At 36.3% G+C, this 20000-nt stretch overlaps 2 protein-coding genes across 3 annotated transcripts in view; one reads left to right on the forward strand and one right to left on the reverse strand.

Annotated features, from left to right (window-relative positions):
• Positions 1 to 9993: 9993 nt before the first annotated feature.
• LOC122242585 (uncharacterized) lies at positions 9994 to 13188 on the reverse strand. Its single transcript, XM_042999908.2, has 4 exons — positions 13045 to 13188; positions 10973 to 11120; positions 10240 to 10742; positions 9994 to 10148 (listed from the first exon to the last, which is right to left on the reverse strand). The coding sequence occupies exons 2-4, from the start codon at positions 11111 to 11113 to the stop codon at positions 10028 to 10030; spliced, it is 765 nt and encodes a 254-aa protein (XP_042855842.2). The 5' UTR covers positions 11114 to 11120; positions 13045 to 13188; the 3' UTR covers positions 9994 to 10027.
• A 3498-nt stretch (positions 13189 to 16686) lies between these two features.
• Positions 16687 to 20000, forward strand: part of LOC122242584 (uncharacterized) — a 3541-nt gene continuing 227 nt past the window's right edge. Inside the window, exons 1-4 of one of the 2 annotated variants that reach the window (XM_042999906.2) lie at positions 16687 to 16827; positions 18322 to 18433; positions 19688 to 19875; positions 19986 to 20000. The exon at positions 19986 to 20000 is cut by the window's right edge and continues 225 nt beyond it. In XM_042999906.2, the coding sequence (XP_042855840.2) occupies positions 18329 to 18433; positions 19688 to 19875; positions 19986 to 20000 (308 nt within the window). In that variant the 5' untranslated portion in view covers positions 16687 to 16827; positions 18322 to 18328. Of the gene's footprint in view, positions 16828 to 17280; positions 17305 to 18321; positions 18434 to 19687; positions 19876 to 19985 lie in introns of those variants that run through there. The other variant, XM_042999907.2, reaches the window with a different exon arrangement.

The raw sequence follows: 20000 nt of genomic DNA on the forward strand, positions 1-20000 counted from the left end.
GTACTTACGGTGTTGTCTTTGCTTCAGCACACTAGGTCATCGCACTCAAATTAACCACAACTGCGTCTTCTACACCTAGAAAATCACAAATGAAATCAAATTATAGACTCTACAATTTCATCCTAAAGACACTGAAACATCGTATCGGGATGTCTACCACATAATAATATTTTTTTTCACTTATGGAGGTAGCTGAGGGATTGTATACAAGTGTTTTGGCCAGGTGCGCGTTTGTATGCGTGTGTGGCTGTCTCTCTGTGTGTGTAAGTGTATGTGTATGGTTGTCTCTTTGTGTGTGCGTGTGCGTGTGCGTGTGCGTGTGCGTGTGCGTGTGCGTGTGTGAGTGTGTCCCCGCGTGAATATATATATATATATATATATATATATATATATATATATATATATATATATATATATATATATATATATATATACATATATATATATATATATATATATATATATATATATATATATATATATATATATATATATATATATATATATATATATATATAGTTGCTGTGGCTACATTTATACTAAAATGTAACATTACAAGTTCCTAAGAATTGTGAGATGTACTAACAATAAGAATATGTATCAAATAGATTAGTATCCCTTTATACCGTTTTCTGATGCACGCCTCCTATGGACAATCTGCACAACTAATCGCAGGTAAACAATTGCAACCCAAGTGGAGTATCTAAGGTGTTTCATCTTGATATATCTATGTAATCTTGCAATATATGTTATACTGGAATGGAAATTTGATTTATGATAGTGTAAAGATATACAAATGGCATATGATAAGAGCAATATGATAAAACTTGTATTAAAAAGACAAATGATAAATTTTCAGTTTTACGGGAATAAACGAAATGGATGGGAATGAAGGGCAATAAGAAAATTCAAGATGTGATGAAGAACCAGGGTTGCCATACGTGCGAGGTAAAAAATGGACAGACTCACCCAGAAAAAAGGACAGAAAAGGACAAACACATTAATTTCCTTTTGCCTATTGATCGTTTACTAATATGATACATATATGTTTTTTCTTTAAATTTCTTTAACAGTCACCCCCTCAGTCTTCAGTAAGCAGATTTTATTAGAAATAATAGGCTATGTTAATTATTAACAACACAAGTTATGCAGCAGGAGTATAATTTTTGGGAAACAAAGCTATGCACATAATTATACTTTACATACTTGGTTTAATACTGAATTGAGAGAATTTCTTCGTAGGAGTCCACTTCATTATCCTCGTCGCCATCAGGTACTGCTGACGTGGTAGCAGAAGAAGATCCTGATGCACTACATTCTCCAATACTTTCCTTTCTGTACATGTTGCTGTTGAATAGGGCCAGCATTTTGTTGCTTACTGTAAAACTTTGGTAGCAGTTTCCTCTATGTAGGTGTGTTCTGACTCTAAGGATGGCCTCAAGAGATCCTGTGCTAAGTTTGTTTCTTGCTTTAGTTTTAATATTAGTTACATGGGAAAATACCCGCTCAACAAAGGATGTACTGAGTGGAATACAGTATGAGTTCAGTGCAATAACTGCTAGTTCTTTGTAACAATTTTCCGCAATTGCATTTTCATGATGTAATACATGACACCAAAATTTCACTGGGTTTTTGGGTATTTCAAATTCAGGGAATTCTTCTTTCCAGTTTGTTTTCAGTGATATTTTTTCATACTGATTCTCACCTTCTTTGACATCAAAGCCCTCTCTTGCTAAGCTTGCTAAGGGAAGATCACAAAATTTTGGTCTAATTTGACTGAGGCATTTCTATGGACTAAGATATTTGATGTAGTTCATTTTCATTGTTGTTATATCAATCCTTAAAATCATAAAATCAAGACAGCGTTGCTTAATTGCTAGTTTCTTGTCAGAGGTGAGGGTGCTAGATTTTAAATTGATCTCCAAGTTTATCATCACTCAATAACCAGGGAAACTGTCTCTGCTGGATATTTCTGTAGACTTTCTGGAGCAAAAAATTGCGTAGTTCTTCCAGTCCTGGACGTGTCCTGGCTGGTGTTACACCCGTCAGTACACGTACCTGCAATATTAGTATGTGATTTATTGCTGAATAATCCATATTGAGATTTATATCTATGAACCCAGCATGGATTTTAGAAATAGGACAGAAAAGGACAGTTTTAAGGTTGTCCTTTTTTCATGAAAACTTGCGGACAGTTGGATCTCAAATAGGACAGACTGTCCTTAAAAGGGCAGACCTGGCAACCCTGTGAAGAACCAATAAACACAAAATTTCCCCTGGACGACCCATAAAAAAACTTGGTCCTCCGCAACACACACACACACACACACACATATATATAACTGCAAAGCACGCGGTAGGTGATGACCTTGCTCTCTGGCGTTGCATCCACGGATTCAAAACAAACGTTTTTGTAGAGCGCTCGCACAGGACAAACGTGAGTAACTCACTAACTCTAAAAAATAAACACAATTATCATTATTATTGGTGTTATCTTCTATTATAATCACCATTATCCTTACCATTTCCATTGATATAATCATTGATAATACCATTATTTTATTATCAGCACCAGAATCCTCATTAGTTCTTGTATCAGAATCTGTTAGTGTCAGTGTTCCTATTCCGACTCTCATTGATATGTATTTACTTATATGTATTTGTGCCAGCTTTAGTGTGTGTGTGTGCGTGTGCGTGTGCGTGTGCGTGTGCGTGTGTGTGTGTGTGTGTGTGTGTGTGCGTGTGCGTGTGCGTGTGTGTGTGCGTGTGCGTGTGCATGTGCGTGTGCGTGTGCGTGTGCGTGTGTGTGTGCGTGTGCGTGTGCGTGTGCGTGCGCGTGTGTGTGTGTATGTGCATATGTGTGTGTGTGTTATTAGCACTCGGGTATTCAAGTATATGCTGAATCCACTGCCACTTCCTTCTATTTCACCGTTATTTTAGTCCAGCTGGGAAACACGACCTGATATAATGTGAGTGAATATGAAGTACTGTGGTTACGTTAATTTGACCTTAAAGAATAATAAGATCACTTTAATTTACCTTAAGAATACGGTCCCTTTAACTGATCTGAAGAATATTCCTACATAACCAGTGCATATGAAATTAGCCATAAAGAGAGGAAAACAGCTTGACGGCCTCGTTTGAGTTAGTCCGTCACGGTTATGCAGGTTTAGTTGTAAATGACTCGCACACATTCTGACCTATTCAATATCAGAAAGCTGATGGGTGTGTGATTAGAAACCAAAGTAGGTTTTATAATCGTTTTGAGTTTTTTTTTTTTTTTGACGGGAAAGTGAAACCGGCAGGTTATATAAGATGTATAAAAAAATGATAATTTGAGGTGTGACGTTCAGATCCTGGGTTGTTGAGAGAAACATTTGCATAAATTGACAAAAATTGTAATTCCTAGTAAGTCGAATCCTTTGACTGTAGAGAGAATACATTATAAGTATTAGAGTAGGTTAGTAGGGTAGCTACTCTTTCTCAAAATTACAAAACAAAGAGTTTGATACGATTCCTCCTCTAGCTTGTGTTTTTGTGTGTATGTTCATGAATATGTTTATGTGTACATATGTGTGCGTGTCCGCATACGTGTGTCTCTATAAGCGTGTGTATGTATATGTGTATGAGCGTGTGTGTGTGTGCGTGAACGAGTGTAAATTATTACGAACGTGCTGGTACAAATGAGTATGTGTGTGAGCCGTTATAATGATATATAAGGTACGTATATGTATAATAAAGAATATATCACAGAGTAATCATTTCGTGGCAAATTATAGATTTACAGTAAGACCTCGCCATCAATATTCATGAAGAATTCTTAATCAGTTTGAGTGTAACAGTGGTTGGGCCATTACTGTTGTAATAGCATATCTGTTTTGCATATATTTCACTCGTTCAGAATAACTAAAAGATTTAAGAAAAGAAATCGGAAAAAAATAAAACAATGAGTTCTAATATCTTGGTCTGAGAGTGGCATCGTAGATGACGTTATCCGTTAACACAGGGTAGCCATTACGAAAACAAATAACAAAGTACACACTAAAAAAAAAAAAAAAAAAAAAAAATAATAATAATAAAAAATAATGATAATAGTATGGCGATAGCGTGTTATCGTGGCGATCACCAGCCGGCCCTCTTTCTGTTTCTTAAGTATTACTCTGGCGGGCTCGCTTTTTTTTTTTTTTTTTTTTTTTTATCTGCGCAGATTTACATTTCAAGTTTAATGCATAGTTTAGTGGTAGGAATGCAAAGGCAAATGTGAGTCTGTTTTAAAGAACTGCATTCCTATTGATAGCAAACAGGATTTAATAAGATCGGGAGTTGCAAACGCAAATAATAATTATTATCATGATCTATTTGTTTGCGTTTCATTCTTTCGTTTATCTGATAATCTTATTTAGTCATTTGATGTTTTAACAACTAATTGTAAATTGTATTCTTGAAAGTTGTTTAATAGTTCTATAGATGGTTTTGCACATTTGTATTTAAGGGTATTTAATGCTGTTTCTTCATATTCTTTAGTTTTTTTTTCTTTAGGTGTTTCCGACTATGCATAACTCATTCCCCTATAAACGTCTACCATTAAAGTGGCACTTACATTATATAAAACTTGCCTGGTTTCCTTTCCCGTAATGAACTCAAAGCGAAACGAACATAAATTCCACTTGTATCCTGACCACACACTCTTCTAATTATTTATATAAAATAGGTCAAGATGCGTGCGAGTCATTTACAGCTAAACCTGTACTACAGTGACGGACTCAAAAACACACACACACAAAAAAAAAAAAAAAACATATATATATATATATATATATATATATATATATATATATATATATATACATATATTATATATATTATAACATATAGTGTAGCGGATCTGACATCGCCATTTGAATGCTGGGTTATTCGGTGGCCACGTCAGATTTCCCATCTACTCGAAACTCTTGAATCTCATGATTCACAATGTATAATACAAACACAAAGCGTAGGGTATATCATTGTGTTACTATATATATATATATATATATATATATATATATATATATATATATATATATATATATATATATATAAAGACTGTAGGCATTTAATGGAATGGACAATGTAACGTCACCATTGCACACACTAAACAACAATAAACACTCAAACTTACACTCACGTGTACGTGTACGTGTACGTGTACGTGTACGTGTACGTGCATGTGTATGTGTTTAAATATAGATATAGATATAGATATAGATATACAAAAAATAGCTTTCCGTTGATTGATATATTGATTGGTGACTGACTTATATGGAGTGTTGGCAAAAGCGATAATGTCACGATTATAGTGATAAGATATGTACCTTTGAATTTAGAACCAGTATTGTTAATTGTTAGAGTTATGGTTCAAAGTATCTACCCCGAAAGAAAACGTATTTTCCAGCGAGCATGACAAAAAATGGAAATGTAATCGCAGCAGGGTCTTAACTATTTCGATTATGCTTGTCTCCTTGCATGAAATTCGTGATATATTTGAAAAAAAAAGAAAAACAAAATCGAATTCACTGTCTATAGTGCTGAAAATGGAGCGAGAAGATTCTCGAAAAGGATATTTCGATTTATACAGATTATAAGAAGGGTTTATATGTCTGAGAATCTTATTTCCATTTTTTCTTATTTTGTATTCCTTTTCCCTATCCCCTTTCTGTTCTGTGCGTGTATATATAGAAAGTGAGTGAGTGAGTGTGAGAGTGAGTGAGTGAGTGAGTGAGTGAGTGAGTGTGTGAGTGAGTGAGTGTGTGAGTGAGTGAGTGTGAGAGTGTGTGAGTGTGAGAGTGTGTGAGTGAGTGTGTGAGTGTGTGAGTGAGTGTGTGAGTGTGTGTGTGAGTGTGTGTGTGAGTGTGTGTGTGAGTGTGTGTGTGAGTGAGTGTGTGAGTGAGTGTGTGAGTGAGTGTGTGAGTGAGTGTGTGTGAGTGTGTGAGTGAGTGAGTGTGTGTGAGTGAGTGTGTGTGAGTGAGTGAGTGTGTGAGTGAGTGTGTGAGTGAGTGAGTGAGTGTGTGTGAGTGAGTGTGTGAGTGAGTGTGTGTGTGTGTGAATGAGTATGAGTGTGAGTGTGAGTGTGAGTGTGAGTGTGCGTGTGCGTGTGCGTGTGCGTGTGCGTGTGCGTGTGCGTGTGCGTGTGCGTGTGCGTGTGAGTGTGAGTGTGAGTGTGAGTGTGAGTGTGAGTGTGAGTGTGAGTGTGAGTGTGAGTGTGAGTGTGAGTGTGAGTGTGTGTGAGTGTGTGTGCGTGTGCGTGTGCGTGTGCGTGTGCGTGTGCGTGTGCGTGTGCGTGTGCGTGTGCGTGTGCGTGTGCGTGTGCGTGTGTGTGACTGAATGTATATATCGCATTTGACCCGTGTTGATTGTCGGTAATCTCATTCTATCCTGCATTCATATTTTTCAAAAACATTAAGGTACATCTCTTAGCACTAACTGCACACCATCATCTTGCACAAACGTGTCCTCGTTTCGGGTCAACCAGCAAAGTTCCATTTTTCTTCTTTCCAGCCCCATCTCGAGACAGCTTGCAATTCAGCCAAAGAGACACCATTCCTCTATTTTTTTACATGTGTCTCATGAAAGCGTAAAAGCGTTTATCTAAAATTTAAAAGTTGTGCAAACATTAACATTGTCTAAATTGAAAAATAGTGGAGAATTAAAGTCCAACACACTTCCTGAATACTTTACGATTTCTGAGCTTAAATGCACCTCCAGATTCTGTTCTATCTATTTCTTATATCAAAGAGTGTCAAATCATTATTTAAAACCAATAAATATATATGACAGTTCGGCACTTATATTGCCGCTCGCCGTATCTGAAAAATACGATGGCGCGCAACAAAATGAAACATCAATCACATTATTTTAGCGGTAATTAATATAGTATAGTGTCCTCTAAATCTTCGTTCTCTCTCTTTTATCATCAAAAAGGAATGGGAAAATATTAATCAAAAGCCGAGATCTGATTGGCTGAAAATGTCATCATGTCAGCTATATAAGCATTAGTCTCTTGGTTGTTTCCTGGTTTATTATTTTCTTTTTTCGAGTATTAGTAAGCATTTTACTGAGCTAATGAGATCTAAATTATCTAAAGCTAAGTTAGAAGCAACAGAACAAATGCGAAAGAAGGCCATTAACCAGTGATACAGAACGTTCTTCCTCATGCTAGCAACAGGTATCTTTATTTTCCAACTTCAAGGTGATACGATTACTTCACTTAGATAAATCCGCGTATGCTGGTTTCTAAAGTTATGAAGGAAATAAGGTGTAGCCAAAATAGTAGTTATAGGTTTTGGCAGGATGTGATCAAAGCAGCAGGGGCACGGAGTTACCGTGTTACTTATATAGAAATGTCACCCTAAACGATGCAGATGGCGTCATGATAGTTAATGTAAGCTTTGCAAGAGATTTTATCATCATTAAAATGCATGTTTGGGGATTCGGGATTCGGCACAGTGCTTGCTACTGCCAGATTATGGAGGTGGACAATCTTATTTTTTTTATATTTGTTTTATTATTATTATTATTATTATTATTATTATTATTATTGATTAAAAGGATAATATAATTATTAAATATATATATATATTTTTTTTTTATAGATTTTTTTTTTTGTGGAAATGGATAATTTTAGTATCAATAAAAAGGATTTTGTTATGATTCACGGCAGTGACAATTTTATTTATAGATTTTTTTTTCTGGTTATATGCTGTCTCTTGCAAGTGGCTCCCTACATGTTTTTGATTATTGTCATAGGCCTAGATAGAGTGCGTTAATGGTAGCTATGCTGTACAGTAAATTGACACGGTAGAAAAATATGGCCCACAGTATCTATGTTTTGGAAGCAAGCTATAACATTCATACAGCATTTCCCTTATGGATGTAAGTATATGAAAAATCGGGTGTTTATGCAGTTAAATTAGACCAAAAATTAATGATTTTTGCTTTGGTTTTAGATTTTAATGCATAAAATGACTTGGTGAAAGTTTGTAATTTCAAATTACAATTTGATTAAAGATAGTAAAAAAGATTTTTTTTTTTACCAGGCCATATTTTAGTCAATAAGAAGCTTTATGCTTTTTAACTTATGAAAATAACTCAATAAATAGGTCTTATCGATTGTGTACATGATTTTTGCATGGCCCCCTTAATTGCTCAAAAACTACACCCATATATCATAAAAAGCAATAGATTAGTCCCATTTTATTAACCCATTGCGGACAGGTGTCATGTCATACATGACGCAAGAGCTCTGGCCTGACGACGGGCGTCATGAGACTCATGACTTACATGACGTTCGGGGATTTTAGATCACTTTCTATGAGTAATGAGTGAGTCATGGTGACAATTAAAGTCATAATTACTATAACTGCCGAAATATTAAAATAGGTTTCACCAAGCACCCAAAACCAAGATCGCAACCATTTTCTCCTAGCACCAGGAGGAAAACCTTGAATGGCACCTATCCACGGTCTCTAAAGCCACGTCCACACGGTCGAGCAGTGCCCGTCGGGCACGAAGGCTTTGCCCTTGTACGAGCAGTTTCAGCGGGCAAACCATCAAACTGTCCGCTCCCGGCGCCAATGGAGGGCAGTGGATCGAGGTCTTCCGTCCCTGCCAAACGCACGAGGTAAGGTGCAGGCAGATCCACTGACTACCACGTTATTAGTACACCATGCCCACACCGAGTACTAGTGCATATTGGTCACGACAAGAATAGTGCTATCTTCTTTCGAACTATGGCGTGAACCAAGGTGATCGTACCGTAATGAACCACTCGCTCACAACAACTGCTGGCGTCCGACTGCCCTCCAACCACCACAGACAGCTGTGTGGACACCTACGCGGGCATAGTCTGCAGACTTTGCCCTGCCAGGCACAGCCTGCCAGGCACAGCTCGACCGTGTGGACGTGGCTTAACAAGCACTATCATTATAAGCGATGGCACACACCAAGTTGCTGACCTCTTGTTCTAAAGTACCGCAGATGAAGGATGTGCAGGCAGAACAGGAAGAGGAAGGCGACTCAAACTATGTCCAGTGAATATAATGCCCTTGTGCCAATAGGACTGCCTTTTACTGTGGCACTCAAGTCATAAGCACAAGTTTCCCTCTTCCCAACCTCATGTTTTCATCTTTGTGGATGGTTACACGTTTCATATTTCGTTCATGACAGCACACAAATACGAAAGTTGCTTTTGTCCTCCCCGAAAACAGCAATACTTCTATCACACCGCGTATAAAGAAAATAATGATCTGATATGGACCCTAAACTACAATTTTAGTCAACAGCACAATCTATAGAGCCTATGACATGTTTCAAAATACAGTAGAACAAGTCAAGGTATGTTGCGTCCCCGTCCGCAATGGGTTGATTAAAAATGTTGGACTTCGTGCCACTATCTATTTTCTAAGTGGAAAAAAAAGTTTTTGGACACCTAGAACATGAATTCTAAAAAAAGGGCAATTTTCAACTCCTGAATAAAACGAGCATCCCCATAACGAAGTATTAAAAAGAAATTGAGAGTCCTTCAGGGAAGAACAAAAGGGTCTATTACGGTTCCATATGATTAAGGTCAACTTTCATAAAATTTTCTATACTTGAGTATTCATATAACGTGTAAATTGTATAAAATTAATTAAAGCGTTTCATATGGATATATACTGTTAATGTGAAATACAAAAGTTAAAAAATGAGATTTCAAAGATTTTGGATTGTTCATTTGATGGGACAGCTAGATATTCCATTCTCTAGATGGACAGTCGTCGGCCATTACAGTATTTGGATCGGTTTGATTTCATCATTGTTTAACGGTCCTCTTAAAGTCTAAATGGAATGAATTATACTATGCTGTTCATGATTCTTGACTACTTTTGTACATTACCTGTGGATGAAACCAGCACTTACATCCTCAATGTCTCGCATCAAGTGGTGTAACAAAGTGAAGGTAACAAAGTGAATAAATTATTTGTCAAGTTTAATAAGCCAATAAAAGTTCTCAACAGAAGCAAGCAATTGTCGTTCCCCGCTGGAAAATTCTGGGAACCCCTTTATAGCTTGGGCAGCAATATATGCGTCCTCTGAACAACAGTCTCCTCCACACGGCAGCACAGGCGGTTCTGGGGTGAAGAGTTAGATTTTCAGAATGTGAAGTTTTACATAATCTAAAATCAAGGTTGTATAAAAGATAAAAATTTGCTACAGTCTCACCTTCCTTCGAGGCACCGTCGCCGCAGAAAGACTAGTCGGTTGTTTATCCACCACGTTCTGAATCCGAGGTAGGATTTTGCAAGGTCATGGCTATCGAGAGCTACCTTCTTCATGTCTTCTTCATTCAGCCCATCTTCCAAAAGGTAAGCGGAAAGTGTGCTCTTCATCGTCTCCTCGTCCTTGGCTGACCAGTTGTCCTTCAGTTTCTCCAATTCCTCGTCACTCAGCGTCGTATGCATTTCAAAATCTTCATCAAAAGACTTTTCGTCCATCTGTATTTTCTCTAGATCCAGATTGGCTTCTAAGGGCGGATCTTCGTCGCCATCACCTTGTTTCTCCAAGCTTTCGGTCGCTAACTTAATGATCGGTTCCCTGAGGTATGCCGGAAGGGTACCCACCCTGTCCATAGAAGCCAGACACTCGTCCATAGTAGTCACGCCATGGATCCTCTCGTCTATTTCATCTTCGGCAGGTTGGTCTATGTCATGCATATCCACATCAAACTAACAATAAAACAAAAAGGTACAGTTTGCAAGTATCCCACCAATTTAGAGAACACTTACAATGCAGAGCTAGTTGCAGAACCTCCAATCACAGAATTCTTCATGTCATGAAACTTAAAATACAGCTCAGTTGAATTAGACTATTGTGTAACTTGCATTGTATCCAAATTAAAAAGGACCATCCTCAATCCTTACATTTCCTAACTTTGCTTATACTTTTAATAACTTACATCCATAACCTGGAGACCGACAGGCGTCCATTGTCTGGTAGACAAGTAGGTTGCCAAGTTGATATCGTGCTCAATACTGGAATCGAGGCCAGACGTCACAGCAATAGTCAAGTATGCAGAAAGTAATACCGCTTGCCACATACTGGTCCTGAAATATTGATACAGTAATCAGATATTTATGAATAGAAATCCTTATCTTTGGACAGTAAATCGTGACTGAACTAATTTCAGAGACTTTATAGTAATCCCGAAGTGTCACCATTCTATAATTTCTATTTTGTGAGAAAACTTGCGCTAGATAAAAAGACACTGCATGATTTTCCTTGGCTAACTAGTTAATGTTCACCGAGTTAGTCAAGTACATACAATACTTGGATTATATATGACCGGAATTTAGATAAATTTACAACATACATACAGTATTTGGCTTAATGACAATGAATATAAATGAGCTTTCACAAGTCAATCTGTTAATGTTGGGACTTTAAAAAAATGTTCCGCTTAATGGAAAAGACTTTACACAAGGTTCGTTTAGGCCTACTGAGAAGTGGAATACGAAGCCAAGAATGGACGATTCTCTGTTCTACCAAGGAGTTTTAAATCGCGTAAATATAGTTAAATAGTAAAATTATTTTTTTTATTATTTTTTACAGCAATCGAATCTCGTAATCTAATGTGTTGTTTGCAATTCTTCCTGACGTGTATCATGTGAATCTGCTGTTTTCCATCGCAAACGACTGGTTCAGAATTGTTAAGATTCTTATTGGAAGGGAAGGCATGAAGTATCAGGGAAATTATGGGTTAAACAGGCCAATTGTAAAAATCAATACAAAACCGTTTAAAATCGGCCGTGTCAGTGTAAGCTCCATATCGCCCTAACATCGCTGGGGCATCAAACCTGCTGAATAACTATTTGCTGAGAAAGTGAATATTTTTTGTTAATGTTAATGTCTTCGCCTTGTGCGAAAGACCGCCACCTAATTACTACTTTTTTGAAATCAAATTATCTATAGTTAATGTGTTATTTCGGTGCCGTTTCATGTCGCAAATGGCAATTTAGTTCTTTATTATAGGCACGAGCGTCGCTGCACTTCTATCAGTGCCAATTAAAAGCACGATAAACATTTTCTTTGTTGCTCGCTCAGTGTCGCCAAAAACCCACACTTGTTTCGTCGATCTCAGCTGTTACATCGGCGGCACCTACTGAATTTTGATTATCATACCAATTTTCGGTAACTTCCGAACAAAAGTTTCGCCAACCTATGTTAGTTGATTTTAGTTGATTTTGAAATTTCCCGAAGTTATTTTTTCATGATCCCAATTTTTTGAAGTCAATCATTTACAAACAGAGTATCCTACAGGAAGGTGACGGTGCAGTCGCTGGTCGAGAAAACGCAACTCCGGCGCCGCTTTGTCTGAGCGACCTTTCAACCGGCCGCAGTACCAAATGGGTTTGTCAGCCCGGTATTTACAGGGTAAATGAAGACTTACCACTCTCGGTAATACCGTTCGTTCTTAGAAATATGCCCCGTTCGTCATCTTGAAAATGTTCTGCAATCATTTTATAATAGTTTGGGCTACATCCCTCAAGTGTTATTCATGGTAAGAAAGAAGTTTAAAATATGCTTTACTTATCCACTATACATACCGTCACGCAGGTGTTACCGTGTGGTTTAGGTCTAACACTTTTAATGTAACGTGATTGGTTTGTGTGAAATTGGTTACGTGCATGCGCTGTACGGAAAATATGGTTTAAAAATCTGCGCGTAAAATTCACTGCACTTTACGTTTTTTGTAATTTCCACGCGACTCTTGATCCCCATGGTGCCTGATATCTATTAAATGAACCGCGGCGTTATTCGGAAAATTTACGAAAACTTTTCTGCGTTTTGTTTACAAAAGCTTGCAAAGGATATCGCATGGCGATTTTCAAAATACCTTTGCGAAGCAACTTGGATAGAAGAAGAATCTTATATATTTACTTATTCTATCGTTTTCTTACATTACTTACCTTGTATCTGAAGGCTGTCCAGAACCTGACCTATACCTTTCATTTTACAATAATTACACACCTGCAAACCTTTTCCTCCCGTGATATTTAAAAGTGGCACGAACTTCTTTTATCCGGCACTGGACCAAAAGACCTCGCACCGTTCACAGGGACAGAAACCTATTAGTGGTGTATCCGCGACTCCTACACTGAACGTAGTAACGGCACTAACGGGAAGGGCAGCGAAAGACGGCCACTCGTCTTTCCGAACAGGTTGTTTGGTTGTTATGGCAGCGCGGTTTTATTTTCGCCTTTATGACATTGGCGCTTAAAGGTGAAGAGTTTCATGCCACGCCACCACGCTGACGTTGATTTGTTCCAAAGACTATAAATTACTATTTAGTATTTGATATGAACTAAAGAATATACTTTGTTAATGACAATGTCTTCGCCTTGTGTGTTACCCATTTTTTTGTTATAGCAGGCGGAATTCATCAAAATGGCGACGCTGATGACAAGCACATTATTTACAAATATAAAATCCTGAGCGCCATCTTTTGTCATCTTGCATCGAAAGAAAATGGAAACTCTGCTTCATGATTTTTTTTTCTTTTCATGTTACACTAAACCGCATTTAGTCAATGAAAAGTTGATCTAAATATCACAAACAAGTCATAATGTAATTAAATATTTGGAATACGTCAGAGATGATAAAAGCAAGAATGACAAGCAAAACATACATAGACTACATGAGAGAGAGAGAGAGAGAGAGAGAGAGAGAGAGAGAGAGAGAGAGAGAGAGAGAGAGAGACTATATATAATGAAACAAGAAGAAACGACTCTTTTTTACGTATATGGATGGATCATTGAGAAAGCGAAATCTTTGGAAAATAACCAAACAAAAGCTAAACATAAAGGCAGTATACTTTCTAACTATGTATTGTAACATTCCCTTAAATTATGTATATGAAATGGATACTTCAAGTTCATTATCACTGCAGAAAAAGCAAGCGTTTATATCAAAGTGAAATACGATTTGCATCAGTAAATTTTCCGTATTTCCTTCATCCTAGAAGAGTCATCCCTGATTACACCAACTCTGTTGAAATGTTTCAAACCAACCTGTTGAACGTTTAACATATATATTGTAGAACACTTTAATCTCGCATCTGAAACGTTCATAACTTCAAATTATGAACGTTTATTGAAATATAACTTGAATTAATTCAGTAATATACAACACGCTGTGGTTTATAATTAATATCAAAGTTACAAACCAAAGGTATATTAGAAGGTTCCAAGTTCGTTTGATCCTATAAGTCTGAAAGGAATATTAAAGAGCCATAAATAGATACATAAATCCTGAACTTCTCACCATACCTTCTCTACTAGCTAGTCTCTTTAATAAACTAGCACTTGATCTAATTAAATACCTGTACTAGATATGATAATACAGCAGCTATTAATGTCCCAAGGCCCTCTAAAATATGTACGCTATATTAATAACAGATGAAGTCTACTGTGCCGAAAAGAATCCATCATAACTTTATAGTATATCACAAATCTAAGTTCTTGCAGTGAAGCAGTTCTTGCAAGAAATGGGAAGAACCGAAGCCAGCATACTAATTATATCGTTTCTGCCACTTGGTGATAAATCTAGACTTGCTCAGAACGTGTTTTCTTTGCACCTGAACTTACAAATATGAGATAATTCAACAGTACTCTATGTTATAATGTATTCCTTTTGGTACAATAGGCTAAATTTATCCGATAATTGATAAAGAACAGACATATTTTTCCAATATATATATATATATATATATATATATATATATATATATATATAGATATATATATATATGTGTGTTTATGTGTATGCATGTGTGTGCGTGTTTGTGATGCGTGTGTATATGTGTGTGTGTATGTGTGTATATATATATATATATATATATATATATATATATATATATATATATATATATATATATATATATATATATATATATATAGAGAGAGAGAGAGAGAGAGAGAGAGAGAGATAGACAGATAGATAGATAGATAAATTATATATATACATACATATATATATATATATATATATATATATATAAATATATATATATATATGTATGTGTTTATCTCTCTCCTTATTCATCCTTTTAACTATCTACAACTATACACGCATATATGATTTTATTTGTAGCGTGTTTAGTTATATAACAAGTATAAAAAAATGATAATAAAAGAGTAATAGCAAGAGGAGATATAAATAACGATCCAACAGTGAAAGGTCTCGATCAGATTTTTTTTTTTTCCAATTTTTTTTGCGAATGGGCGGTTTCGATATATATTCGTCACGTCGAATTCTTCGGAACAGAAACTTGGCTCACATTTTCCTTTTTGCGCTCTGTTAATCTTTTATCCTTATTTCTTTTCTTTATGTTTTGAGATACGAGAATTGGTTCGGATTAATTATGTTTCCACTCTCTTTATGTTTGGACACACACACACACACTATATATATATATATATATATACATATATATATATGTATATATATTTATATATATGTATATATATGTATATATATGTATATATATTTATATATATTTATATAAATGTATATACATGTATATACATGTATATACATGTATATATATGTATATATATGTATATATATACATACATACATACATATATATATATATATATATATATATATATATATATATATATATATATATATATGTGTGTGTGTGTAAGTGTTTCCGCGCACATACTGATGAAGTCACGAATATGGATACTCTTAGATACAGGAGACTGATGGATATAACAACGAATATGGTAGTGTTTTGCCTATTCTTCAAACTGTGTAACTCAAAAGTAATCTGTCGTTTCTGATTAAATGATTGAATATATAACAACTGCTGTTTTATACGTTGATAACGTTATGTAAAACTTTTGTTCAGAAGTGTTTCCCCGTGCTCTGTAAAAGAAAAGAGAGAGAGAGAGAGAGAGAGAGAGAGAGAGAGAGAGAGAGAGAGAGAGAGAGAGAGAGAGAGAGAGAGAGAGAGAGAGAGAGAGAGAGAGAGAGAGAGAGAGAGAGAGAGAGACCGTATAAGCGGATACAAAATGTTTCCGATTTTCGGCTGATATCAACAGAAACTCTACGGACTTGAAATACATCCATAAAACAGCCTTATAGGGTCAATGTACCGTACCATACTTACGTAAGTAAACGTCTTCACATGTATTTGCTTTTTAAATTTTGATTTTGCAAAGCTGAAATTAATATCTTGAAGCTTGTCTACATGTAATTGATATACAATTTCAATCTTCTTGATAGGAGATACAGGAATAAACACACCATTGAAATTTCTCCACTTCCCTATTTAGAAAAAAAATGTAATTTGAGTTCTATTTTTGTTAAAGAGTGAAGAACAAAGAACTAAAATATAATTGTATGTTATTGGGTCGACAGTGTCATTTTTCTCTCTTTCTGTATGTGTGGCTCCATTTACTGCATGCAATTTTAAGACTTAATGAATATATACCAATATAATAAAACTGTATAAAGCATATTCCCAAAACTAATGGGATTTCAATAAAACTGATGACAAAATATAGAGCACAGTATTATCACAATAATTTCCCGTTTTCTTTTATTTCATATAGGGTCAATAGATGGCGTTGTTACTTTTATAGGGCCTCACTTTTTCTTTAACTACGGAAACACGTGCTTTCCTATCTTCCGTTTATAGCTTTGGTCTGTTTAGTTTAGAACTCTCGGTTCCTTCGCCTCTACTTCGCTTTCGGAAAATAGGCTTCATTTTCTTGCCGGGCTGTGTGCTTTGTACACCTGAAGGTAAGTTATGAATTATAATTTCTATGATATATTCATTTAAAGATTATGGAATAGATCTTAATTCTGGAGAGTTTAGTTGGGATAGCGTTACGTTTAATTGACGATATATTCTTTGCTTTTCTTGCAATCATGTGGTTCAAAGTTTGTGTTTGTAGTAAGATATTGGAATAATGGTACCGTATCCTTTTCTTACAAGGTCTACTTCATGACATCGGCAGATGGTATTACAAAAAAGATAAATTATCCTGTTCCTAGTAAAAAAAAAAAAAAGCATATGCCATTATATGTGTCTGTAGGTGCAATGAAATTTCACTTCCGTATAATTAAAAAAAAAAGTTTTACGTAAATTTAAATTTGTACGACGTTTGGGTATTCGTAAACACATGACCACCCCCTCCCCCACGCACATTCCCGAGACCAAATCGCCATCGCCATTATCACCTTGCCTTGGTACTCGGGCAAAAGACAAACTCCTAGGTATGCTTTGGCTTGGTCTAGTTCCTTATTTGACAACAGGTCGCTTGGGAGGTCTTTATGCTTTTTGCTTGGTGGTTGCCATTGTCAGGGGGCATGAAGACACTGGAGAGATCGTTTGGGTTTATTATTATTATTATTATTTTTTTTTTTTTTTGTGCAAAATCTGTAGCATGTTGTCTTTGATGTCTTTCCTTTTATTAGTGCGGTCTTGCTTGAAGATCACCGTATTGTCGATGCAGGTTTCAAATTATATGTATCTAATTATAAAGTAGAGCAAATATATTGTGTATAAACACTAGGTAACCCCTACCTGTTTCTATATATCTACTTATGATACCAATGACATCTAAAATTAGGCTTGTTTGGTAGAGGGAGCGCCACGCAACATATCTGGTATTTTCTAACTTTCATTCAGTGTTTTGTTAGACTTGTGTTAGTGTTTGTTTTACTAGATTATTATAAGGCATTTATGAGAATCTTGCCCGCACGGGTGCGGCTTGGACACGCAAATAAATGGGAGAGAAATAATTCTCATATTCGTACGAAAGACGAAAAGATGAAGAGGAACACAGCTCAGTCATACTGACACAGGGTCACATTGCAGATGCTGCACATGGTCTTTTCAATCTGCCTTAACATCTTGCTTTTTGTGTCCTCGTTCTCAGAAGTCAGAAGTTTGTGCTTAGGCATTCTTTCCTGTAGGTAGTTAGGGTTATTGCGATAATGTCTACCATCACTAAATACTTAATACTCTTGGTATGATTGTAAAAAAAACCGGTTTAGTTTTTACTCACGGTAAACGTGAAATCTATTGCTGGGGCTTGGATACAGTGAATGACAAACTACAATTACTACTACTAAATCTTCAAAATGAGTAAAAATGAAGCTGTGGTTTTTGATAATAATATAAACATTACTGCATCAACGACAGTCGGTTCAGCCAAACAGTCCATACATATATTTTCTCAATTCATTCCAGTCCGTATTGATATCTTCTATTTCCTCTCTTTTTCCCAGATTACCAATGGCTTCCTTATTGTATGCTGTACTGATGTGCACAGTGGCTGTTGCACTGAGCACCCCGGCAAGCAACGAGAAGTGGCAATTAATGGGGAAGCTGATTACTGATGTGAGTTTTTGTTCAGTTTAATGTTTTGTTTCTGCATATTTTTATGGTTATGTATTACTTAAGTGGATTAAAGGCAGACTACTCTTAATAGTCTGTTTATGAATATATATCGGATATTTATGTATTCCCACAAGTACTGTGCAGTACAGTGCATAGTAAAGCAGAAGTAATGACAAGAATAAGTAAAAATGTAGGTATTTCCAACTTTTTCATGTATGTGTATCTATATAACAAATATAAAAGTTTTATTATAGATAACAATATTTCAAGATTACATGGAATGTATAACTGAGCGCTCACTTATACCACTCAACACTTACTTTCATTCACAAGTAAAAACCTAATGGATCCTAGTCCGACATACGTCCTTGCCGACATATTAATTTGTAACAGGTGAACAGTGCAGGGGATCCGAGGGCAAGGCCCCCGAGAGAAGGTTAGGTAAGGTTACTTGGTTTACAAGTGGATCCATATTTGGGGGATGGCGTGCATTTCCGTAGATTTATGTTGGAGTATGATGCCTTGGCGGTTATAATGGTTCATGTCGTTCTCTTTCGACCTTTTATATACTTCAAGTAGTAAAGCTTACAATATACTTATCCGGCTTTGAGGTGTAGAAGCATTGATGTACCTCTCGATTGTGGTGGTATAGTGCAGGATTTAGAGTGGTCAGAGTTGGGAGGAATACTTAAACCAACGGACTTGCTGTATTTTTGTATGTGCGCTTTGATTATATCGGTGAAATACTATTAGATATCAATGACCTGCATAACATGGATCTCGTAAATTTATTTTGAATCACACAAGTGCAAAGAAAGAAATGGCTTTGCATGTAAGTATTTTGGGAATATTTCTTAAAACTATCAAGAATATTAATGTTATGAGTTTCCATTTAGTTTTGTCTGGAAATGTTTTGTGATGAATGGTAGCAGGACCTGCTGGATCTTTTGTCATTATGTTGGTAATATCAAAATCAGTTGCGATGGGTCTTCCCTGCAGATCTAACATTGATTTTCGTGATATGCCTTAATCCGGATAGAACAATGTACAAACTGCACGACACCGAAGCAGTTATTTTTTCCCCCACCAAATTGCATCGGTCAGATTATAACCAGTTTGTGCTTTGTTCATTCGTTCCCCCTTCTTGCATATACAGTCACTGGGAAATGAGAAGAAATAGCCAACAGTACATTGATGTGTAACAATGTCTACATAAACACTTCCTCTAATTCGGCCAATTCCTGTATCTGGTAGTTAGAGTCGGGTGCACCAACACTTGATGAAATGTTGACCCACGCGTCGCCAACCCCCATTGGAGACGAATCCTGCTCAAGCCTACACAGCATCTGGAAGGGAATGCCAGATGGGATGAGGGAGAAGATCAGCGACCTCCAGACCTCTTTTCCGGTGCAGGACTTCTCCAGGTCTTGTTATTGGTCTTGGTAAGTTGATCGACTTTTTTTATATACAAGTTGTTTGGAATTCTCTTGTGAAAGTCTAGCCAAATTCGTATTTCCTATGTGATTAAATATATATTTTTTTTGTATTCCAGGAATGCAAGGCCTGG

This window comes from Penaeus japonicus, unplaced genomic scaffold (assembly GCF_977035675.1).
Source record: "Penaeus japonicus unplaced genomic scaffold, GWHDUDI00000001_assembly GWHDUDI00000032, whole genome shotgun sequence".
In the NCBI taxonomy this organism is placed as follows: Eukaryota; Metazoa; Arthropoda; class Malacostraca; order Decapoda; family Penaeidae; genus Penaeus; species Penaeus japonicus.

Excerpts from the sequence above, each read along its gene's own strand:
- LOC122242585 (XM_042999908.2), bottom strand. The coding sequence starts at position 11,113 with ATGTGGCAAGCGGTATTACTTTCTGCATACTTGACTATTGCTGTGACG. Across the intron at positions 10,743-10,972 it reads TCGGTCTCCAGGTTATGGAT|TTTGATGTGGATATGCATGA; the intron begins GTAAGTTATTAA and ends TTTTATTGTTAG. Across the intron at positions 10,149-10,239 it reads CGACGGTGCCTCGAAGGAAG|AACCGCCTGTGCTGCCGTGT; the intron begins GTGAGACTGTAG and ends TCTTCACCCCAG.